Raw genomic sequence first — 27,294 nt, forward strand, 5'->3', positions numbered from 1 at the left:
TTTCTTCCATTTGGTGTCTTTCATTGTGATTTTTATATAGATGAACAGATGGTAAAATATTTCTATCATCACCAAAAAAATTTCGTGGCAAATAAATTCGTTTTTTCAAAGTTAGGGACTTTGCACCTCATCACGCATTGTTACAACTTTGAAATGTATACTCGTCGTCGAAGCAAGGATAGCGAGAAGCACATTCCTCTTGGAACAGATATGGTAAAGAAAATTACAGAAATGTTTTTTTTTTTTTATTTATTTTTTTTTTTTTTATACAGCTATGACTTCCTTGTAATGCTGTAAAGCATGAAGGATATAAAGCTTGTCATCAAATGCAGCAATGAAGAAACAATCTACAGGATACTACGATATACTAATTATGAAATGATATTAGCATTGCAACTTAACGCGGGCACGCTAAGCCAACATGAAAGTAAACAGATGGTTTTCTGCAAAAAATAAAAAGGTGAAAGTTACACACTCAAACGCATTCAGTCAATATTTAGTATATGAACAAATGTAATTCAGTACATAGACAAATATAGAATCTCAATCAGATGAGAGTTCTTTCGTGGTTACATGTTAGCGTCCGCGTCTTCAGTACGAAAGACCTGCGTTTCATTCCCGCGAGGAGCTCATGTGGTTGGGATACTACATTATGCTGTAGGTTCACGTCACGTATCATCTGGCTGTTGAACGGAACACCAAACAGCAACTCAGAGAAAAAAAAAGAGTGATGACCTCTTCTCACAAATCCTATCAACATAGCCGTAGTCGATGCAAGGTATGTGCAGTATTTGTCAAGAAGACAACCTCAGAACAAAGGTTGGACCTGTTGGAATTTTCAAGAACTGACACTCAAACGCTATTGGGAACAGGTTTCAGTTGTACACGCCAAGCAACATGTGGAGATGGTACGAGCAGATTGCCGGAAAAAACTCTCAGAATCTATTTAATTCCTTTGAACATTTTCTGGTCAGTGTTTTGTGCCACATGAAAAAAATCTGAAGTGCAGAAAGTATGACAAATATCTTCTTTGAAAGAGCCTGTTTCGCAAATTTCCACAAACCATAAATGATCTTTACGGAACAAGATCGAAGAAAAAAAAATCCTGCCCAACGTATCTTAGAAGAAACACATGTATCTCAAGACCGGTATGAGCCTCACTAAATGTATATACTAAAAATACCATGTTTTAAAGGGTTCATACAGACAACAAACAAGTGATTTTCTCGAAACAGATGAAACCAGTTACGAACAGCAATTGTCAATAAAGGGACAAGTATTTCCTTTTACTCTTTGCACGAGATATAGGAATTAAGGTAAGGAGAAGAAAGAAACTTACCTATAAATGCATTTGGTATTGTAATTTTTAGCCACATCCGATCTCTTATTTCCAACCCTGAATCTGGTCTTGCCATTGCTCGAACAACAGTTGCCATGTTCGTAGTTACTGAGAGATGAAGTTCTTCTAAAGGCCCTATACAAAAGAAAACAAATGCGAATTTATATACAAAGTTCAGTGGTTAAAATAAAACTTAGAAAAATAAAGCTTAAGAATACTTTATATCTATTTTGCTAATGTACTCTATTTAGTTTCTATTTATCGGTATTTTTCACACATGTAACAATTACATATGTCTAAAAAGGCGCAAATAATGGCATTGGAACCGAAGCACTGACCACGTATCACAGCGTCATCTGGCCGGCCATACCTTCGTACGCTGTACCGAAATAGAGGTTATATATAAATTTGGAGTTTGACCATAACATCAACCCTTCCTTAATTTAACGAAGTTAACCGTTTTAAGATTACTTGCAATTTTACAGTTTTACATACCGCATTTATTAAGCGAGCAATATAATCTTTATACAAAGTTTAATATATATGTTGATTTAACTTAAAAGTTAAATCAAGTCTGCCCGGCTGGGATAATTAACTGCAACTTCATAGATTTTGCTGCATATCTTCCTTTACATTTACGTGATCTTTCCTTGAGTATCCAAAACATTTATTTCCCTGACCATAGTCTTACACATTTTCATTTCAAAGTGGACGAAATTTATTACATAAATCTCTTGTTCTTTTATTATTATTATTATTATTATTATTATTATAGTTAACTGCATTCTTTACTTTGCAACATTTATAAATAATAATAATAATAATAATAATAATAATAATAATAATAATAATAATAATAATAATAATAATAATAACACACGAGACAAAAATTTTGTTTCCTTTGAGGATACAACTAAAACAGCACTTAAGATGATAAAATGCAGTGTGGATTACTTTTCTGTTAATTAACGATGGTTATGGGATGCAAAGGTAAATCCTAAGCGGAATTTATCGATTTTGCATTATTTTTTTAACTACCTTCTTTACATGTAAAAAAAGGAGGAATAAGACATATTGATCGACGAAGTATGAACGAAATTGTTAGCGCAACTACAAGCAAACTCATCCCACATGGCAAAATGTTTTTATGGATTTTTTAACAGGTAATGAACAGCTTAATTAAAGTAACTAGTCCGAGAAAAACGAACACAATCATCAGAGCTGTTTCTTAGAAACGCCTAATTTTCGATTTTAGCTTGCTTTATTTGGGATCTGGGTTTTAAAATTGTATTCCAACTTGTTGAATGGCACATCCAAAACTTGCTGCTACAAAATTATGAAACTTATAAATGCGTCGAAATCTCGAACTGGATTATTTTCACTCTTACAGAAGACTACTTTTAGTCATGTGGTCGTTCCATAATAATAATAATAATAATAATAATAATAATAATAATAATAATAATAATAATAATAATAATAATAATAATAATAATAAATTACAGTATTTCCAATTCACGTATCTCACATTAATAATTAAAAAAAGTACAATAAACAACAAAAACTAACAGTATTGGTAGATTAAAATACATAGAACGTTATCAATATATTTAGAAATTATCATACGAGTATTAAAGACACAATTTGAGTTGACAGTAATTTAATAATGGAAATTTGGAAGAACGAAAAGAAATCTCATACATCACAATTGATCAGGTATTCATACCCTGTTATATTAATTAATACACTGTAAAATGTTGTCACTTTTCTTTATTAACAATCTTTTTTCTCTTTCGTTATAACAAAAATTTTGTAATTTTTCAGATTGTAGGAATCTCGTAATTCAAACTGAACTTATTTAATGCAAAATAAAGTATCACGAAAACTGACGAAATCTATGAAAAAATGGAACACTTTTGGCTTCATATCACACATATCGTAAATGAATAATAATTCCTTGAACTTGATAGAGCATGTGTACCCTAGTAATAAATACGGACACTGCTAATACTAATTTGAAATACTAATTTTAAATAACATACTTTGCGATTTAAATTACCATTTCAGACATCTGGGTTATTGTTGTAATAAACTGTTGTAAGTTCGTCTGCCAACTGAAATTAATAGTTTCACATAATACGAAAGTTTGTTGAGGGTGTAACCTTTAAGAAGTTTTGGAGACAATATATAAAAAACTCTATGATCTATGGAACCCAGAGGTCTAATGCCATGTTCACAAAAGCTCTCCATTGACTTCCATTCTGGCTACAAGTATGTATACTCTGAATACTCCACTCGAAATGGTTAAATTATCGATAATCATGTCCAGATACGGCCATGCACAACCTTGACTCGAGACAGAAAAAAAAAAAAAAAAATATATATATATATATATATATATATATATATATATATATATATATATATATATATATCATACGTAGCACATACTTACTTTCAGAATCTGGCATGCTTGACGTTATTGAAGAACTTGTCGAAGTGAGTGTGCTTACAGAAGGAGGTCGCACTGGATATTCACCTAGAATTAAAGACGAGATTTATTACGTTGAGTCACAAATAACTAAATAACTTCTGATGCAGCTAGGTAAAATTTATTGTACATATCTACCCATCATGAGTTACCGGGACAAATGAGTTTTTACTTGCACGAAATAAATAAAAGATTCAGTTAGTCTTCTGGCAACTATTTTGTGTGGTGCACGTTACATTAAACTGTTGTCCCTAACCCCTAAAAGTGCTAAGACGACAGCTGAATAAATATGAAGTGGATACGGTGAAGGACTAATAACCGATGGGGCAATCAGAAATTGGATAGGATCGTGCAAATGACTATTATCTTTTAATATCTTGTATTGTAATTTGAGGAAAATTTTCACAATGTTGTTTTTTCGAAAACAATTTACATGTATGTGTATTTTAGAAAAAGAGCCAAGGCTTTATCTGCATTCTAAGCTTATTAAAAAGATTTGGCGTTTCCTTGTTTTTCATTCATTTTCTTATGGAGTTTTCTATTATTAATATAATAAATTACAAGTTTCATACACGCATGAAGCTTCCATCAGTAGAGTACATTATTGTACGTGTCGCTTACACTTAACTATTGTGGCATTTTTCTCCGAAAACCTTCGTTTTTGACTAATTCCTTTGTTAAGATTGGAAGAAATCCTTTTTTTACATGTCCAATTGCCTTGCAATAAATTACATATGCATTCAAATCTGCTATATGGAGCATATCACAGAAAATGCCAAGAAGCCACCTCGGGCACTTCTTTTCGCAGTACAATCCCTGTGCATTTGGTCAAAAGTACCGACAACGTATTTTGTTGAATTATAGAACAGAATGATTTCCAGTTCCTTCTTCTCATTGATCATTTCAGGAATTGTGTATTCTATGGGTGGGGAGTAAAATTACTGACTTGTTTTTCTTTGAAATATAAGGAAGTCACAGTTCTATTTTTATAACCAAATATAACTTGTGAATAAATTATCTAGTGTTATATTTCTCCCCCTACCACTCAAATGTTGCATCAAGTCAATTACTATTCTTCTTTAATTTATCTGCCTTACATCGCCAGTCTTTCCAGGATAAATCTGTGAACTAACTATATATTTATTCTTACAATCAACTGCTACCCAATTTTTTTATGCCATATTTACCTGGTTTGGTCGGAACATACACCTTGAATCCGCAAAAGTCTTTAAAAGCAAACAAATGCTCACCCAATGTTACATTACTGAATAGTACAAATACTACCTTACATTGATCTGCAAATGTTATGTGTAGTATCGCTTTAGCTTTATTCCCCGATCTTGCTTTTCTATCTTTCTTGTACTTTTGTCGTCAAATCTAAAACACCTCAAAATATCTTGAGCTCACTGACGACTTATTGTTGCACAAAAAATTGGAAATCCGCATTTCGTGCTGCAAAGCTCCTTCAAAAGTTTGTTGCGGCATTTCTCTACTCCGTCAAAAAGAAGCAATCAAATAAACCAAAATATCTCGACGCCTTGTGTTATGCCAACGAAGAAGTTTTCCTGGACGTTTTAGTTCTTCAGCAAGTTCATTAGTGTGATAAAAATCATATCTAAAAGCTAACCAGTAATGAAAATTTTGAAAACTCAACTGCACTTCAAACTTGAACATTATTCGCTAGTGCATAAGGAGCACAAACAATGCTTCGAGCTGGTTGTCTTTTGATAACGGGGTGTGTCCAAGTTCATTTGATATTTCCATCTAGCCTAGAAAATCTTTCTTATTTCCAGTTTGTGTTTCGAGCTCTACTTCGCTTGTTTCTGACCCAACCTCTTCTCCCAGTTCTTCTGTACATTCTGTGAACTCCTCATTCGCATAAGTGCCATTACTGTCATCACATTCTTCCTCTTTATCATTAAATAAATCATGTTCTGCTTGTTCAGCACTGTTACTTGGTACAAACCTAAGATTTTCCATAACAAAATGTAAATTTCGATTCCTCGCGAAACAAAAACAAAGCTACATAGTTTTCTTACAATCTCAGCTTAGAAAAACGCACGACACAACCACACACATACTGTGAGACGAACAGCAGTCCTCAATTGTTGAGTATTCAGCATGATTACCACGTATACACTACAATTTATAACTACAAAAAAGCAAAAATCTCACTTTTAGGAATATTTGCGAAGTTCACATGTCTTTTTTGTACGCAAATACGCAGATCATTATCTGATAAATATAATTTTCTTTCTCGCATATTTAAAGACATTCTTTAATATCAAGTAATTCATAATGAAAAACTCTCCAAAATAAAGTCCAAGCTATCGTTTTAACAAAAGTAAACATATCAGAAATATAATGCAAATAATATTGATGGGGTCAAAAATGATCTCCAAGCGGACTTCTTATGTTAATAATTGAAGAATTTACATTACTGCTATTAAAGTAAAAACTCCAGCGGAAGATAACAAGTGTAATTTATACAATGACAGATGCTTGTAAATTGTTCCTGGCGCATAATATATATACCGGGTGCACCATTTATTATGTTCCACCTTTATAAAAGAGGAACCAAGAGAGGGAGAGGAGCGAAACTTTGCACAAAGCAACTATAGGAAGGGGGACATCTATCCATATATTGGGTAATATCATTAGATGAACAGTGATGCCAACCCAATATAAAATTATTGTTTTTAAATCGAATTTTAGAAAGATCAGTTGAACACTGTTTCCACAACATAAGAGAGAAAAGTTGAGTTTGGAAATAGTACAATAACTTGGAAAAGGTCCCTAGTACAGTATGGCCTAAAATTCATAGAGCAAATCAGTATGTCATAACGAGCATTGTCACTTATATTTGAGATCGATAAGTCAAGTACTTACGGAGATATTCGGTACTTTGTAAAAGCTGAGAATTTTGTGGTGTACAAGATGGTAACGCTGTTTCAAAATTTCCCGTTTTCCCTCTGCGTTGGAGAAATATTAAAGTAGTAATCTGAGACAGAAGTTATCTTCTGTGACATGCTGTACTAAAGCAAACCATTTAAAATAACGAAACACAATATTTTTTCTGTTTCATGAATTTTGTAATGCATGCTACGAATAATTGTTTCCTGATCATCATAAACATACCTTTCTTAAATTTAATGTCTTTATCCTGAATATAAGTTAGCAAAGACAATAAAACGTAGATATTAATAGTTGCCAAATTTTAATTGAAAATACATAGGCTAAGTTATGTTAAATTGTAGCAAAATTTTTCAGATCATCCAATATTTATACGTACTGTTCTATTTTAGAGGAACATACACAACTTATTTTGTATTTCATTCACCATGAAATTAACTTCAAATAATTTACAAACTGGCTTTTAAGAAGTAAGTTGTATTTATGGATTCATAGACCGATCCCCTTATGAGGACTTACACGTTATGGATAAAAATACAGCACGTAGATATATGCCATAAAAGCTATAATGGAACAAACACCAAACAACCTGTATTAGGTGACCATTAAAAACAAGAAACGTATTTGATTGGTCAAGAAACGGAGAACGTGGTGTGTCCATGAACGGGTGTATCCTTAGCGAGCTGGCGAGTAAACGAGTACAGGGTAACGAAAACATGATTAAACCTGTGCTGGATGTCCACAAAAAGCAAGGAAATATTTAACCAAGTCAGGGCAGGGCGAAACTAGTGGAAACTCGAGATATCTATAGGGACCAGGCGCGTTAGCAAAGGTGGGTATGCTTCTAAACAAAATAGTGTAAACATAATGTGTGAAACAATATTCCATAGTTCTTCTGCAAATTATAAGCGACATCGTATTTCCCAGCGCAGCTTAACTTTCTTTATAATGGCCCACGATTATGCCATTTAGGCTAAGAGGTACAGTCATTAAGGCAAGTGGCTGATTATGGAAGAATTGGTGGGATGATAATGTGAGAGAAAGCGAGAGTATCCGACAACCCCATGGACACGATGATATCCACCACAAACTTACTGAACCGGAAATCATATCAGGGACGCCACGCACCAGACATAAGCGCTCTACCACTGAGCCACCGTACCCTTGCAGCTTATCTTGAAGAAGGCATAACCACACAATTTTCCTATTATAATTCAATCGAAATCTTTTGCTTTTTGTAGAATGCTTCACAATAATTGAATACAGATTTATGATATACTGCAAAATGGTATGTCTGAAAAGCGATTATTCTCGGAAAAATACGTACAAAACTCTGCTTGGTGGTCACTAGAAGTTCATCTATTTGATAGTTTCCAAATACAGAACGAACTTGGAAACTCACGCGGGCTTGTGTCCGTATGGAGGAGGCATGTCAGCAACAGTGTGTATGCGCGTAAAGGAAGACAAAGGAGAGAATCGAGCACCAACCTGTGCTACGTCCGTTATAATGATATAACACATTCTTGGAGTTCAGCATAAGCAAACGTGGGACTGTGTCCGTAGAAAACAAACACGTCAGTACGTGAAAGTAAAACCGAAATGCTTATCTTCGCCTTGCGTTGACGCAAACCGTTACAAAATGAGAGGGGTCCATTTAAAAGTACGAGGGTCATTTCAAGTCTTGCACACAGCCCATGCACGACTGTTTGAGTTGTTTGATCAAGTTCACTTTTAGTTGTCGGTCAGAGTTTGGGCTTGAGGATTGTTTCTGTATTTGCTGATTTGCGTAGCTGTGTTGTGAGAAATTCAGTGGTGAACCAGACTGAGGTTGGGTTACACATGATGACAAGCGTTCCTATGTCAAAATTGAAACTCTATGTGGAAAGAATCCAACTGAAATATATAATGCTTTGCAAGAGGTTTGTGGAAATAGTGTAGTGAATCATAGCACTGTATTACGGTGCTCAGCTCGTTTCTGTGAAGGTCGTGTAAGCACTGCGGACACCCCAAGAAGTGAAAAACATCAACTGCAACAGACTACACCTCAGATTATTGTGAATGACATTTTGAGAGAGGATCGACGAAAACATGTAAGAAAATTGCATATGAGGCCAAAATGTCTGCCACTTCAGTTTACACAATCAATGCTGAGAAGCTGAAGCTGAAGATTATATGGGTTCGCATGATCTGAGTGAAGAGCAGAAAGCATGTCGCAGAAGAATTGCTTCAACGTTATCAAACAGAAGAAGATAACTATCTACGAAGGACTGTTGCAATTGGTGAAAGCTAGATTCGGGATTTTGAACCAGAACTGAAGACTCAGTCGTTACAATGAAACAGTTCAGACTCTCCACGTCCCAAGAATTCCTCCACCAACAATCAAAGGTTAAAACTCACGATGATCTTCGCGTATGATATGAATGGAGAGATGGCTATAATAGAGTGTCACAGGCGACGTCTGTACCAGGCGTATACTGCGAAGTGTTTCTGCAAAATGTTTTGCGCCCGGAAATTCGTGAAAGAAATCCTGACATGCTTGCAGCTGGTGTCCTCATTTTGAACGATAATGAAAGACTGTATACTGCTCTATAAGTAAGGGTGACACTCGACAAGTATGAATGGGAAATACTTCCCTACCCAATATTGTCTTGATTTGAGCCCACCAGACTTTGAATTGTTTCTCAAATTGAAAGAACCACTCTGTGCAAAACCTTTTGATTCAACTGACGAAGCTTTCAGCGAGGTAACCCGAGTGTGATCAGACACCTCAACAATGAAGGTACCCTTACCAGAATACAGAATTTTACCAAAACGTTGTCATAAACAAGTATGGATATCATATTGAAGGCCTGTAAAGGTATTTTGTATAATAAATTATTTACTTCCATAATATCTTTCAGTGTGCAGAAATTTTGAAAAGACTGTCGTACAATATATCGCAAATAATATTCCGAACACTTACTAGGACATAACATTGTACGTAAGGATACATTGTAAACACTAGAACTATTGGTACCATAACAAATAACAGTCTATGTGCCACACTAAGTAACAGTATATGAGTCTAATTTCGTAATAATGTTCGCGAAATATGCGGATCCCAAACGGACGCAAATAATAAAATAAATTATTATAATTGCATACCAAGTACCGCAAACTAAAACGTAAAAATTTACATTTCGTTTTAACAGAATCCACTGCAGAATGAAGCCGTATAAAACATTTTAAGACATTCATTAATTACGACTTAGTTGCTGCGTATGTAAAAGAAAACTTGAACCTGAGATTTGTGTGATATTAATGCACAATTCACATATTTTTACGTTTGGTGAAGTATCATAGAAGGAATTTACCAAATGTATACTTTGCTAAGCAAACCAAAGCCAACCTACCTATCCTAATTCATATTTTATGTTCAAGGACAAAAAGAAAGAAAAAAAAAAACCTAAGTAAAATTTTAGTGACCCCATCAGCACTATATTACATAAGCATTTATGTGTGTGAGCCTGTGTATAGTACATTACGTCAGTCTTACTACTTGTATTTTGGTCAATTTATTTACCTTTGAATTTATAATAAATATGGTGCTAGTTACTTTTGGCGCACCAAATTTTGAAAGATTTACATGTAAAATTCAATACTTCGCATGAAAAAGACATATTTATAAAGAACAACTTTCTGCAAGCGATAAAATTAAATATAAAGTAATACACCTGTATTTTATGTTTACAAGTGTAGGGTCACTAGTGTAAAATCCTTACAAGACTTTACTACAGCTAAAACAAGTGAGTGCATATGAAAGATGGTTGTATTAGAAACTATTTTCCACCGGTGCTGTATCTGTGCACAGTGTGCAGAAGTTGTATTTTATGTTTAAAAGTGGAACGCTACTAATATGAAACCGTGACAAGTACTACTGAAACTCATATCTTTGCCAAAATCCTCTCATTTTCACTATCCTCATTTTTGCATATACCAACCTTCGCTGACGCACCTCTTCGCTAGAGCTCAGGCCCTCCAGCTTCGCAATGCCGTGACTCGGTTAGATAGCATTCGTGCTTTGTAGTAGCCTCCTAGCACAGGTTGTTTCGTGTTTTTTTTTTTTTTTTTTTTTTTTTTTTTTTTTTTTTTTTTTGCATCGCAGTTTTTATGAATACATCCAGACGCCGTATTTACATGCAAATCATAAAAGAATTTTAATTTTTCAACAATTGATTATGATGGTCCCCTTGAAAAATTTAACTGCCATTTGACAGTTTTTTATGTCGCCCAGCGCAAAATCATTTAGCAAACAATAAGAAGGGATTTGTGGAAGAATTGTAATTTCTGAACAATTATTTCGAGTGGTGCGGGAAAAGTAAATCTGCACGAGAAATATTCCAAAATATGTGCTTAAAACATTATGTCGAACTTCGGATGAAAGGCAATAGCACATTTCAAACTTATTCGATGAATTGTAAATACACATTCAATAAATGAGCTGTCAAATACAGAAGATAACGTGCAGTTTGACAAGCTGGCGGCAAAGTAAAAATGTAAAAAATACACGAATTTTATGGTAAATATAAATATTTCCAGAATAATGCCCATTTCATTGGTGCATATAGGCTACAACTCATACACCTAACCTTTGCAGAGATTTATAATATAGTAGCAAAATAATAATAAATAAACAAATACTCAGTTGGGGCTAATAACTTTAAAATTTTAAGTTTCTAAGTGGAAGTTCATCTGTACTAAGTATACCACACAAAGAAATATATTTCGTGACCTAATGGGTAATGCGAGAGATTTAGGGGACCATTCCGATATGGACTGCGTCAACGCAAAGCAATATTTACCATTTTGTTAGCGATCATGGGCATAGCAGTAATAATCACCTCTTGTATATCTTATATGTAGAATTTTTTGAACATTACTTCTGCATGATCCCCTTAGACGTGTGTTAGCAAGCGAAGGAAGTGAGTAATTTTCTTGGTTACACCCATTTGACTACCCCCACCAGCTACCACTCAGCCGAAGAAATTGTGCTTGCAAATCATCCTTTGTATTGCTTCAATTGCAACAAGCTGTTACTTATTTCATTCATTCGTGTTTAAAAAAGAAATGGTAACAAGTCGGTAATATTTACAGATAATATTGAATTGTTTCGATATTATTCCCTTAAAGTTGCACGAGAATAAGTATATTCACCGCACGAAAGTAGCTATTAGGTAACTCTCGTAAACGTATTTGTGCCATCTTGTTGAAATGTGAATTCGTATTACTAACTCAAGAACCATTAATATCCACAACATTACGTTTAATTAGTCCTTTCAAGAACTCAAATGGGTTTCATTTCATTGTATGTTCATTCATTAATGTTTTATTTCGTTTTAATCATTGGGGATTTCTCCAACGCTGAGGGAAAACAGGGAATTTTGAAACAGTGTTACCATCTTGTACACGACAAAATTCTCAGATTTTGAAAGTACCGAATACCTCGGTAAGTACTTGACTTATCGATCTCAAATAAAAGTGACAATGCTCCCTATGACATACTGATTTGCTCTATGAATTTTAGACAATACTGTACTGGGGATCTTTTCGAAGTGACTGTACTATTTCTAAACTCAACTGTTCTCTCTTCTGTTGAGGCAACACTGCTTGACTAATCTTTCTAAACCTGAAGTCATCTTAACAAGTTCTTTCCAGTATTTAATTTAATGTGCACAAATAGCCACTACTTCATTCTTTGTGTGTGTTAAAAGCGTTTAAATTTGACACATGTTTAACATTATTTCTCAAAAAGTATGCAACAATGATCTGCGAGTGTCATCTCTTTTGTCTTTGTTTCCATTGCTGATTCGAATTATGAAATTAAATCTAAGTCATTTCGTTTAAAAAAAACATAACTATATTGAGTTGGCAACACTGTTCATCTGGTGATGTTACCCAATATATAGATAGATGTCCCCCCTTCCTATAGTTGCTTTGTGCAAAGCTGTGTGAGAGAGAGAGAGAGAGAAGTAATTTAATAATTATAAATAAAATTAGAAGATTAAAAGTTAAGAAAGTTACACTTTTTATTGTCTTCTCCTTTGATGTTTCCAAATTATTTACATTATACGAAAATAAAATTGATTCTAGGTTTAAGTTAAGAAAATATGATATTAGATAAACACAAACTATACACATCTCATATATCTGTCTAAAATAACCTTTTCGCAACTTATACCTAACTTTGAAGATGGACCATCAAAGAATTCGAATAATCATCATCAACACAGCTTCTAAAATACGACAAAAAGGACTGAATGTGAAGTGGAAAATTCAGTGTTGGCTATAAAACTTACTTCTCAGTTATTTCACTTGTATAGCAATTGCACGTATTAGTTGAGGCAAATAATGAATTTAATAGCTCAAAGTGACTCCCATCATATCCGCACAGCACAATACTTGAAAGAATAGTTGTACATGTTACTTAATAATTAATATTTTCACATACATAATTAAGAAAAATGCCAATACTAATATTGTTAGCTAGTACCTCTGATAGCTGCAGTATGTGCCACCCATGCTCCAGGATCAATAGGTCTTACAGGTTCCGTTCTAGGGATTGTGAAATACCCTTTCGGATTAGGATCCCAACACTTGGCAACGACTAACTTGATTGGTCTGGAAAGAAATGAAATTAAATTAAATAAAAAAATAAAAGTAAATTTATTTTAATGTAATGCATACAATGATCTCAATTTCACATAGCCCTTTTATTCAATTTAATGTTTAAAATAGAAACAACATTTATCTAAACTAATCTTGAGTTTGGACCTATCAGAGTAAAAGTCGAATGTGATTTTACATTGCGTTTCTTACTGGCGACAATGGAACACTATTTATACCTTCAAATGCACTTCGTGAACTCACACTATATCCCCCCCCTCTCTCTCATATATATATATATATATATATATATATATATATGTATATATATATATATATATATATATATATATATATATATATGTATATTTATAGAGAATAAATAAAAAGTTCTACTGTAGCCTGTCCTGCATGAATCCACTTCAAACAAAATCGTTAGTATCGATTTCTCTAGTATTATCTTTACAACTATAAACCACATATTTTGGCCCGGTTACAGTCTTTCAAACTACAATATTACGCTCTCCACGTGTACTCTCAATCTTCGATACCTCAATCTGATTAACTTCACTACATTCGGTGACCATACACAAAGTGGAGCTCCATCTTAGGAAAGTTTCTACCTTCTTCTGTCAACAACATTATCTGTCTTCAATGCCATCGCTTATGTGTACTCTTATTACTATGTAACTTGTACCACTACATTAAAATTAGGAACACTAATTGTTCTGCCAGTCTATTATTAATAATAGATTCTTCGATGACATTGTTCCTCTAAGATCCATCTTACTTTCAACTCTACAAAGCGCAACAAAACAAAACAAAAAAAAAAAAAAAAAGTAATAGCTTCCATTGTAGGAGTCAAAACAGGTCTTTTTGTTGAAAAAAGAAAACCTGTAAATTAATTGTGATGGACATCTTTGCTAACGTATTGCACAAGAGTGAGCAGCCTTTTGGTTGATTTTCCAGATTACAACATCCTACAGGGACTATTTAAAACTGTAAAATAATTAAAGAGTAACCCAGCACTACCTATGACAAAATAAAATTGCAAATTTAATACACCATAAACAAAATATATATTATTTTTGTTGCAAATTATACCTATCACTCAAGTTTTGAAAGGAAGTTACAGTGCTGAGTATCAAATTCTCGTGGGACTATTTTCCAAGTATACAAAAGAGCGGATATATAAAACAATAGGTAACAGTATTTCGTCTCATGGGCAAGCAATTCTTAAGAACGTAAATGCTGTGCTATACATAGCGGAGTCCAAATAGTCTTAGGTTGTCTGTCTAACCATAATATACAGAAACAGAGTCCCTAGTGTTTGGACCGTGGCCACGTCTTCTATCTTTCCAAACAATATCTACTACTGAGATCCAATATTGTTTTATTACTTCTGTCTAAATTTAATAATGGATACAATGTAACCCCAGTTTGACATTCCTAAATTTAACGAAGATCAATTTAGTACCGAAAAATAACGCAATGTACACATAATACATTTAAATTCACATTTAAAAGAAAACTACATTAGTAATGAAAAAAATGCGAAGTATCATCACTAGTAAATAGAAAGTTTTGATATATATCCCTCATGCGACGCCAAGTTTATTACAATCGCTAAGTTCACTTGTATATGGATATTTCAATAACTGTCGACAAAAACTAGTGTCACTATTTCCCTAGTAATTGACTGATACTAGGTCTGGTATGTCCATTGATTATCATAAAATTCGATTTCACGGTGGTAAGCGTGTACTTCGTAAAGCCAAGTCGTGATTCTTCGGAGTTCGTTCTTATGGAAGCTGTTTTCATTGAAGTACTTTTCAGTCTTGGTAAGGTGAAAACATTGATAGTGTATATAGATTCAACGTTTTGTGATTTAACAACCTTTTCGAAGCAAGATATTTCTATGTTTATTTAAATATGTTAGTTTCGTGTTCTTTATAAATGGACAATCCTTAAATGGGTGCAAATCAAAATCATTCAGACCTACTGTTTAAAATCACACAATGTGTTAAAACATCACATTTATCTTAGTGAAACTTTTTTATGATGCGCACTTCTTACCAAACACCCCTATTTGGTGAAAACCCCAATCTAAGGAAGAAAGGTACCCATGAAAATTGTTCAACAAGTATTATAATGTACTTATATTTTATGATAAATAAATAAAGCTCCACTATCCTCTCTGCATTATTATTTAATACTGTACTTAAAAGCTATTACGGCTGCGGTAAACGTACAAATTCCAGATTCTTTTTAAATCTTCCGTTTTATTATGCAAAAGCACAATAAAGGAGCAGCTGAAGAAAATCGAGAGGAAGGTGCTCTAGTGTCTTGCTCTTACTTTCCAGGTCTCCTGGGAGAATGGCGAAAATAAATAAATACGTAAATAATAAGAAATTGTTACCACATAATAGTTTAGGTGCCATATGTTAAATGGAAATTATTATTTTTAAAACTACGTATTACAGATAATATCGTACACTTTCTTTAAACTAAACTAAATTTTTACCTACGAAACAAATTCTTCGAATCGTTTCTTTTTGTTCAAAAGGGACTAGCCGTAGGTTCTGAAATATTCGCAGCATAAAAAGAAAAAATCATGACCACATGTTGTCTCTCTCTCTTTCTCTCTCTGCAAGATGTTTTGACACCAAAAAATGTTGTTTGGTTCAAAAACTTTGTTCTATATTCATACCTAATAACCGTACCAATAACACTTGACAAATACACAGTATAGGACATTCCGTAACTTTCGAAGTACCATTCATGCAGCTACCGAATAAGGGTGTCCAAGTGTTAATAATAATAATAATAATAATAATAATAATAATAATAATAATAATAATAATAATAATAATAATGAAAAAAGTCTTTTTGGGATCATTTCTCCCAAATTTATTGATCCGTAACATATGCGCATATGATGTACGAATAACGAATCTAGGTTAATTAGCGTACGAACAGCTTCCAAAGAGGAAGTCTACAATTTCTTCAAAAATCCTGTGATTTTTTAAGAGTTAATTATTTTTAGTATTATTTGCTTCGATCAAATACAAAATTCTCTTTATTCCAAACAAGACGAAATGAAAGTCATGAGACACAATAATAAATCTTTCAGTTATCTGTTTACTGGTATTTGGACTGATAAAGCCATCTATTTGCAACTCGTTCGAGAAATTCTGAAATGCGATAGTCGCTAAATATATTGCTTGCAGAAATATTGCTGTTTTACCGAAAATCTGTATGCAGACAAGGCGAGTTTTGTATTTGATCGACTCGTTTGTTTCCTTGACAGGAGGACGTTCTAGTTATCAACCTTGTTGTACCAGGATTACATTATAAACTATGTCACAAATATAGGTTAACTGGTAACAGGAATATAAATATAAAAACGCAACTTGCTCTGAATCAAAATACAACATACTTATTAGTAGCAAACAGTAACTTACCCGGGTTTTTGCACTACATCTCTTAATACTCTAACAGCTTCATCATTCGACATGTTTTCAAAATTAATATCGTTCACTTGAAGAATCATATCTCCAGGCTCAATTCTTCCGTCAAGAGCAACAGCACCACTGAAAAAAATAAATATTTTAAATATTATACATATGTACAAATGAAATCTTTCAGTTTTACGTCCCACAGTTATGCCGGGTAGGCTAAGGGAGACGGTGATGATGAGAAATTAATGCAATGGTGGAATGAATAAAGCGGAAGGAAACGGAAGAATCCCGAAGAAACCCACGAACACTGTGTTTGTCCACAACAAAGCCCTCTGCGCGAGCTGGGATCGAGCCAGGGACCACACGCAAAAGAAGTGAACGTTATACCACTGAGCCACAATGTCCCTTATATACAGTTTTATTCAAAAAAAATAAGTCTTCGTTATTCACCTTGCTTTAAAAGGGCATATTCGATCACCGGTATGTAGGAAATTCTAACTTTGGCTCTAAATAAAAATCTCACTTGGCCTAACAAAATCCACATTTGTTTCATTTAATTTCAACCCTAGGTAAGAGTGCAAGACTTTTCGAACAGGTGTGGGTGATCACTTTTCTTTTCTTTCTTTCTTTCTTTAACAAGACTGCATTATACGCGGTTTCGCAATTGAATCTCAAGACAGCACCGCCCACCTTGACATTTCTGCCTGTTATTAATTTTCCTTTCTTTTTTTCCTACGTCTTCCACTTAATATCTGATGAGGCATTTTAACGAAAGTACTCATAATATACTTCTTTTAATTTGTGTATTTTTCTCTTTTTTGTTAAGTAATCTATTTAAAAAAGTACATTATAAGCTCTTCTGATAAAACGCCTTAACAGATAGGAGGATAAGAAGTACATAAAGTAAAAAAGAAAGAAATCTTGAGAAGCATTTACGTGAGCGATATATTGGAATGCGATATGTGGGCAGTATGTTGGAATGTTGAATCACGTGGTAGCTACGAGGTTAAAAAAAACGGAGTTTTCTGGAGAGAGAGATATCACCAGAACAAAATATTTCTACCCTGTGGACTCGCTATTCGAGAATCAGTAAGTACTCTACCAAAGCGTCACTAAATGTAACTACGTACCTCATTACGTCAAGGTTTATATTTTCTATAATACGCACTTATTAATAAAAGGAAATTACAAACATACCTTGCGTACTTTTCTTCGTAGAATTACGCCTTTTAGCTCTACTAAAACTACTAATCATTAACAGCAAGGATAAACGCAAATTATGCATTCCAAAATTCTTATACCACAGAATACATTGTTTGATGAAGAACTAAAGCTGGAATCCCGTAATAAAATATTTCTTAATTCTAATTAATACAAATCTTCAACGTACTGAGAGAACGCCAACGACTCATCTGTAGCTTTTCATAAATGCAAATTATTTCACACAAGATCAACTCAAACATAGGATTCAGCAATCTTCTTCCCATTGTGCGAAGGGAATTTGATTACAAATTGTTCGTTACTAAATATATTTTTAAATTTTTTTCACAGTGTTAAGGGAATTAGTACGTGTACCAGTTTATAATCCACTAACAATTTAGTGTGAGAACCTTGTTGAAATGTAAGGAAGTAGTGGAAAATTCAGAACAAGCTGAAGAACAACTCAAGATGATTCTTTAACTTCAAGGCGAAGGCAAGCAGGGATTAATACAGGTGCTCCAATTATCGTCCTAAATCTGATATGGCTTCCTGGCGAATTGCTAGATAGTAAGTAGATACTAACTGGTAACGAAAAAACAAGTTTTGTCTTAAACGCTGAGCTTTCAAAACCTAGAGTTTCTCTAACAATAACGGCTCCAGCAGTCACATTGAGAAATTGACATAACTGGTCTCTGACCATTCACTGTTCAGTTGTCAGAAATTTTATTTTCAGCCCACACATCTAGTTTATGCCGGCACTGGTATGATAAACTCGGTCACGATCGTGTTGCTGACGGTGCAGCCATCAGTGTATCCGATACCCTTTATTCTCGGCATATTAACGTAGTTTTCAGCTTGCAAGCAACTGCATTTGCGAGTTTTCTTTCTTCATCTGACCACAATTTATTTATTATATATTCCTTGTTCTCAAGCCTTTTCGGCAGCCGATATATTAAAGCTTTACAACACCATGAACTACCTGTATTTACTGTTGGAAATCTAAATGCGTACCATCACCTCTCGGGGTTCATGTGAATTGATGATAGTGACTGTCAAGCAATGGAATTCATTGAAAAGAGTGCGATGGACTTACCAGTACATTAATTACAATTACGATCAAGGTGCATAATTGGCTTGAATATTTATTTCCTAAATGAGGCGTTCCCGGTCCTAGGTTTTCTGGTTACTACCGGAAACACTATATGCCCTGGAAATACGTCTTCCATGTTAGATACACCACATTACATATTGTTTAAATATATACAAATTTTCTTTAACTAATTTATTACAAATTGCATTCTCAAGCAACATACAAGTTAGGCATTTAAACCTTACCGAACGATTTAAAATTAATTGTACTAAAATGACACGGATTTTATTTTACACAAAATTACATTACATATATAATGTGAAGAAAAAAAACAGCAACCACAACTTACAACATAGTACTTATTACTTTATCACATTTATATTTTGAGCAGTTGCTAACCCTTTCATTATGGATCCCACGTAGATTCCACCGTCGCCACCTTTATTGCTTTGGCCCACTATGCTAATTCCAAGGAAGTTCACGGTGTCCATATTGAGCGTCACAGTGATAATATTTAAGGACATTGTGGAATCTGTAATGCTGGAAAACGATGACGTTCGAGACATTGGCGGTAGACGGTGCCGTCGTCTCCTCGGACGTCTTCGAACATGTATACGTGATACGCTACTGTGATCTGTGAAACAAAACCATCAGATTAGAATTTAGAAGTACACTGATGGATATGTATTAAGAACACCTAGGTTTATAACCCTATAAACTGGAAAATTATATTAGATTTGTAAAAAAGCAAAACCTTAAACGTCATCTCCAGTATTATAATTTGGATTGCACTTACGTATGTGATTAACTGAACAAATTATGAAATCGAAAATTTATAGATTATCCCTCCTAGTATCATTATAAGGTAATTCTTTCTGGCTGATAGGTCTAGTGTCCTTTTTAGTATTGAGGCTATATGAAACATGGTAGAACTATGAAATCAGACCATTGCCCAGAAATCAAACCCGGATCTCCTGGGCCGAAGGCGCGTACGATAACCATACGACCAGGAGGTAGCTGAGCGTTCTTTCTGGTATTCAGTGTTAGCTTACCTATGTTTACTTCTGTAAGTTAAAAAGTTTTGTGACATTGAATCCAGTCAGCTTCCTGTAAATGCAAACTTTATTCCAAGATAGTGTCACTCCACATATTGATCAATGGGCTTTTCATTATAATTAATTTGGATATATATATATATATATATATATATATATATATATATATATATATATACACTTTCCAGCAATGAATAATATCTACACAAATACTAACTATTTTACCCATTTTTTTTATAATTTTTAGAAAAGAAACTATAACGGAAATTTCAGGTATTAGACAAAAATCTTACTGACATTTTTACGATATCATTTACTGCTAAATCTTATGTACTAACTTCTGAAAAATTCAGATATTTAGAATTTCTACCTTAAAAGACCGTCTAGATCTTTGCATAATTGGAGTGAAGCTCCTCTTTACTCAATTTAAGCGTTTGTTTGTCCGGATACTCCTCCTAGATGCCTGAATCGTTTTAATCAAATTTGACACGGTGAATCTAGAGCGCACGCGCTGAGTATCGTAATGGTTCCCAAGTCCCGATCGGACATAGCATTCAGGAATAATCAGCGAAAAAAGGGGATGCCCATAAACTTAATATTGGAAAAACATTTGAATTCTATTTGTAAACAATGAAAAACAGAATTTTCAACATTAGAAATAGGGCGAAGCCCTTTTCGTTTTGTTCTGCGAACACAATTTTTCAAAGCCATTATGTTTTTCGCTAATATACCAAATACAATTATTTACATGTCATGTTCATTTACGAAAACAACTGATCCACTAAATATATCTATGAATAATAAATAAAGATCGATCACTTCGTTCTAAATTTGCAATTATTGTGTACCTAGTAATAATGTATGCCAAAGAATAGAGAAAATGATTTTAAACACAGCTAAACAAGAGAAACTTATTCTGAAAAGAAGTAACTTTCAGATAAAAACAGGGCAATTAAAACGGACAATGAGAAACACAAAGTCAAGTACGCTAATATCAATGCTAAAAACATTATTGTATTATGAAATACAAAATATAACCGAAGTTCCGATTTCAAACGCTAAGTAAGAATGCAGAAAGACATGCGTTTGTGATTTTTTTAAAGTCAATTTTTTCTTTAGAGACAATCAGAGACTTGCTCCTTAGGAAAAAAAAATGAAATGAAATCTTTGAGTTTTACGTCCCACGGTTATGTCGGTTAGGCTAAAGGAGACGATGATGATGAATAATGAGTGAAATGATGGAATGAAGAAAGTGGAAGGAAACGGGAGCACCCCGAGGAAACCACGAGAAAGTTCACTTGGCGGGGGCTGAGATCGAACCTGGGACCCCACGCACCCGAGGTGAACGCTCTACCCCTGAGCCACCGCGCCCCCGAAGCTCCTTAGGAATGTGAGTAGAAATGATTTACAAGTTCCAATGGCAGTAATCGCTTCTTCTTGAAAACAACTACATTAACTTAGATATGAGATGAAATCCTTCAGTTTAACGTACACGGTTATGTCCTTTAGGCTAAGGGAGACGGATGATTGATTTAGGCAAGTGAATGATGAGGTAGAAGAATTGGTGGAATTATAATGTGGGATGAAATGAGAGTATCCCGTGAAAACCCACCCAGACGATGTTGTCCACCACAAATTTACTAGACCGGGATCGAACCACGGACACCACGCACCAGAGATAAGCGCTCTATCTCTGAGCCACCGTGTTAAATAAACTTACAAGGGAAAGTCGCGAGGTGTTACTCTGATTTCATATTGATACTATGCTCAATCGACTCATTTTTACATATGACGCAATTACACAAACGGAGAAATCCTCGATCGGAAGTGTGTTCGAATTACAAGCGTTCAAAGTTCAAAATTGAACAGATTTTGCGAATAATTTGAAGTTACCACTTTTTGAGGTAGACGCTTCATTTTTGGTATCGGGGAGTTTTCTTGGGTACCCAACACAGTGGTGAGGTAAAAACGAACGGTTTGCGTGACAAAGGCACTTATTGGAAAGGAGTGAAGGGTAATGGCGTCTTACAACTTGCAAATTGCCTCCTGTTTGGCACACAGAATCGACAAGCTATTAAAATATATTTGCTACCCCAATTCGACTGTATTATCATTCAAATTTCATTTTCCTGTGTGGCCATCTTCAAACTGAACAGTGACATTTGGCTCCAAAACGCTTTGCCAGGAGTGCGAAATTCAATAAAGAACGTCATAGTATTCATAATTAATCTTCTGATAATCTATATTCTGATGTTCTTTCCCTTTTGTAGGTAGGAATGAGATCAACATTTTCTTAAAAGGTTCTGTCACCAATGTGTTGTTTTGTCCAGAGCTGCTGCCCAACAAAACTTTTGCACTGACTGACACTGACAATGAATATGAATACCAGCTTACCCACCGGCATTTTATTTGTAGTCAATCGCGAGGAATTGGCGTTTCAAACTAATCGAGCTGCGCCAGAGCGGTCGGCTGCGGACTATCCTGAGCGGTACTCTGAACTCAGTCAGGCCATGCTAAGCATTGCGGAAGACAGTGTTTGAATACATCATCATTTGCCATGTTTTTTACTTTTCACTGAACTGAAATGCCGATTTTGGGAAAATATTAGTCAAACGCCCGGGATATTTGAAGATATTCAGCGACAAAATAGGCCGAAAAATTACAAAAAGAAAATGATTAGCGGGAATGTGCGCTCAAAGCTGTGAAAAAGGTGACTTTTATTCTAAAGAAAACTGATGTTTGCATACATTGTCACTAGCCGAATGTTTGTTTCTTGGCCACATTTATCGCCGATTATCGTAAAATATTCCCTGAAGTTTGGTCTCTATTTTTCAACAATTGCCATTAAAATCCGTTGACAAATTGCTAGCGAGTATATATATAAATTGCTAGTGATGAGATATTGAAACACCGTCTTCCAGAGGCCGACTGGATTCGGAGTCCCGTTCACGTTAGTTCCGCGGCCAAATGTTTCGGAGACAAATGTAATTGTTCAATTTAAATGTGGCCACAGAGGAAATTGCCATTTGAATGACAATACAGTCGAATAAGGTTGGCGAATAGATTTTATCAGCCTATCGACCCGGTGTGCCAAACAGAAGGCAATTTGCAAGTTGTAAAACACCATTACCCTTCACCTCCTACAAAATAAGTGTTCTTATCTTGCAAAATGCGTACGTTTTGACCTCACCACTGTACTGGGCAGCCAAGAAAACCCCCCGATATCAAAACTGAAGCATGTATCTCAAAAAAAGAATAGTTACTTCAAACTTTTGCAAAATCTGTTCAATTTTGAACTTTGAACGCATGTAATTCGAACGCGCTTCCAATCGAGGATTTCTCCGTTTGCATAATTGTTTCATATGTTAAAAAGAGTCGATTGAGCATAATATCAATATGAAGTCAGAGTAACACCTCGCAACCTTCCCTAGTTAGAACGGTAGCTAATTAAAAATGGAACATACATTGTTTAATATTACAAACACCATATTGCTAGAATGGTAAAATTCCTAAAAACACTGTGCATATCTAGTGTGAAAATTACTTAACGTTTGTTTGGAGTTGGTAACACTACTTCCTAATATTCAAGAACACTTTCCGGAATCCTCGTTACCGACACCCGATACCTTACCTTGTGCTTAACCAATTTCCTCGAACTTACCAACAATTTTCAGTGCTTCTAGTGCATCGAACACTAATTATTTAAATATACCCTTGAGTGAACACAACAGAACTCTCTCTCTTACAGTAATATTAAAAATGAACATCAGCTGCTTAGTGTTGTAATCTACCACCTTTTATAAGCAGTTGGTGAAAGTTTAACTATTATTTCTTTTTTTAAAAAAATCACCTGGTATTTGCATATGATAATATAAGTCGATAGCAAAATCCATAACTTTTTGCATGTTCTTTTATCAACAACTACAACACAAAGATACTAATTTCAGATGAGTGCAAAGGTACGCTAATCGCAATATTCGCATTAACTATTCAAATTTATTAGATGGATACTGAGAATTTACGATTTACCCAAAGATAAACTGAATCAATAACCAGATGATTTTATTTGTGCATCTATTTAACATTTATTTTTGTCACTATTGAGTAAATCTGTCATGAAAAATATATTGCAGAGAGACGGATGATTAATGGCAATGAATGATTATAAAATAATTGGTGAACTGGGGGAGGGGGTGGAGGCGAGAGAAAATCCACAGACATGATGATGTCCACTACGAAACTTACATGATCTGAGGCTAAACTACAAAATACTCACAACAGAGGTGGGCGTCTACCATTGAGTTACCATGCACCCTAATTATTGACAGAAGAACATATAGGCAAAGATGCACAATTTTGCTAGCAACTGCACTGCTGTGTGAGTGAATAAATGAAAAAAGTATCCGTTTGGTTTATTCATCATTATACAAAATATTTTTGCAAATTACAACTCTTTTAATAAAAAATATAATGTCACCTATCAAAACAACATACACTATGTCATCAAAAGTATCCGGACACCTCCCGAAACATACGTTTTTATATTAGGTGCATTGTGCTGCCACTTACTGCCAGGTACTCATTATCAGCGACCTCAGTAGTCATTAGACATCGTGAGAAAGCAGAATGAGGCGCTCCGCGGAAATCACGGACTTCGAACGTGGTCAGGTGATTGGGTGTCACTTGTGTCAGAAGTCTGTACGCGAGATTTCCACACTCCTAAACATCCCTAGGTCCACTGTGTCTGATGTGATAGTGAAGTGGAAACGTGAAGGGACACGTACAGAACAAAAGCGTACAGGCCGACCTCGTCTGTTGACTGGCAGAGAGCGCCGACAGTTGAAGAGGGTCGTAAAGTGTAATAAGCAGACATCTATCCAGATCATCACACAGGAATTCCAAACTGCATCAGGATCCACTCCAAGTACTATGACAGACGTGAGGTGAGAAAACTTGGATTTCATGGTCGAGCGGCTGCTCATAAGCCAAAGCCACACATCACGGAGGTAAATCCCAAACGACGCCTCGCTTGGTGTAAGGAGCGTAAACATTGGACGATTGAACAGTGGAAAAACGTTGTATGGAGTGACGAATCGCGGTACACAATGTGGCGATCCGATGGCAGGGTGTGGGTATGGCGAATGCCCGGTGAACGTCATCTGCCAGCGTGTGTAGTGCCAACAGTAAAATTCGGAGGTGGTGGTATTATGGTGTGGTCTTTTTTTTCTTTCTTGGAGGGGGCTTGCACCCCTTGTTGTTTTGTAAAGCACTTTCACAGCGCAGGCCTACATTGATGTTTTTAAGCACCTTCTTGCTTCCCAGTGTTGAAGAGCAATTCGGGGATGGCGATTGTATCTCTTTCAACACAATCGAGCACCTGTTCATATTGCACGGCCTGTGGCGGAGTGGTTACACGACCATAACATTTCTGTAATGGACTAGCCTGCACAGAGTCCTGACTTGAATCCTATAGAACACCTTTGGGATGTTTTGGAACGCCGAATTCGTGCCAGGCCTCACCAACCTACATTGAAACCTCTCCTCAGTTCAGCACTCCGTGAAGAATGGGCTGCCATTCCCCAAGAAACCTTCCAGCACCTGATTGAAAGTATGCCTGCGAGAGTGGAAGCTGTCATCAAGGCTAAGGGTGGATCAACGTCATATTGAATTCCAGCAGTACCGATGGTGGCCCCATGAAACTTGTAAGTCATTTTCAGCCAGGTATCCGGATACTTTTGATCACATAGTGTACATGAAATCATGAAAAACAAAAGCTATAGGACAATACTTTCATTAAAACATCTCCATTGTCCACATAATACTACAAAAATAAAAACGTACAGATAATAAATTAACACTATTGACTCATCAACCAATCAAAAATAAAAGAAAGCTGTGTACATTTTTTAAACAATTTTTGTTTCAAGAACAGGATACAATGTTCTCATTGTGGGACCAGCAGGTACTCATAGTAAGGAAATAGTAACGGATTGGAAATTCGGTTCAAAAGGTATGGAAATACAATTATATATTATTTAAAAATGTACATCAGACATATACAATATTATAACATACCAATCAACACAACAACGTTTAGCATGCCGTTTACATAAACTAGAACTTCTACGAACGCAATATTCGAGGCTACTATAATTGAAGCGTCAACAATAATATTTTTTCACACTCACAATTAACAAAGCAAATGTAATACCTGCTGTTCCCCTGTCTACAGAAATGTTGGTTGCTCTACCTGTTGTAGTGGTAATTCTACTGGAAACATCGTCTTCAGATTCCAAAAAACTTGTCGTTTCCAGGTCTGAACTCAACATAGACGAAGACTCATAGCCATGTCCTGAACGATGTTTGCTATGACCATTGATCCTTAAGCCTGTAAAATATCGCACCATTAAATATACGAAATTAATCTTAATAATAACTAAAATATTCGTTCGAAACGAATAACACCAAAGTAACCTTTAGTATTCAACTATGCCAATGTATGTATTACATATAGGAACACAGACAACCAAAAGAGTGAACAAACAGAACAGTTTTTGAAGAAGAAGAAATGATTGACACTTATAGGCAATTAGAAATTTTATACGTATCGAAAACAGTTTACTTGTGTTTCATCAAAAATAACTCAATGCGACTAAGTAAATCTAAAAAATTTTTAATTTGTCACAATCAGTCTAAAATTTTAGTAGCATTAGAGTTACCTCAAAGAGTAAGTCTCAGAATATGAACTTTTAAGCAGCCGAATGATCTGCTTAATCGCATCTGGAATTCAATTTAATGGTCTTTATTAGGCTACAAGAATAATCAAAAAGGTAAGAAATGCGAAAGCTAGCTGACTGAAAAAAGAAAAAATTCTTATTTTAATAATTTACTTCATTGTTTTTAAAAGTATTTATATCTACACGAAGCGCAAACAATTTTTTATAAATTTCTTTTCGAAATATAAGAAATACAATTACAGTAAAACGAGTCAATTTGAACAGCACAGGTTTTATTATTATTTTTAATTGTAATCAGAATTCCTACAATCATACATTCGTTTCGCACTGATACAATGAGGACAGTTCTCTATTGAAAGCGTTCTC

General features: G+C 34.8%; 1 protein-coding gene across 4 annotated transcripts in view; it reads right to left on the reverse strand.

Annotated features, from left to right (window-relative positions):
- Positions 1 to 27,294, reverse strand: part of dsh (Segment polarity protein dishevelled) — an 88,523-nt gene that overhangs the window by 36,826 nt on the left and 24,403 nt on the right. For 3 of the 4 annotated variants that reach the window (XM_081739963.1, XM_081739960.1, XM_081739959.1), the window contains 6 exons: positions 26,403 to 26,579; positions 19,536 to 19,770; positions 16,850 to 16,978; positions 13,273 to 13,400; positions 3,795 to 3,878; positions 1,340 to 1,474 (listed from right to left, as the gene is read on the reverse strand). In XM_081739963.1, coding sequence (XP_081596089.1) covers positions 1,340 to 1,474; positions 3,795 to 3,878; positions 13,273 to 13,400; positions 16,850 to 16,978; positions 19,536 to 19,770; positions 26,403 to 26,579 — 888 coding nt within the window. The remainder of the gene's footprint in view (positions 1 to 1,339; positions 1,475 to 3,794; positions 3,879 to 13,272; positions 13,401 to 16,849; positions 16,979 to 19,535; positions 19,771 to 26,402; positions 26,580 to 27,294) is intronic. The other variant, XM_081739961.1, reaches the window with a different exon arrangement.

Source organism: Thermobia domestica, chromosome 15, assembly GCF_964235325.1.
Source record: "Thermobia domestica chromosome 15, izTheDome1.hap1.1, whole genome shotgun sequence".
Taxonomy (NCBI): Eukaryota; Metazoa; Arthropoda; class Insecta; order Zygentoma; family Lepismatidae; genus Thermobia; species Thermobia domestica.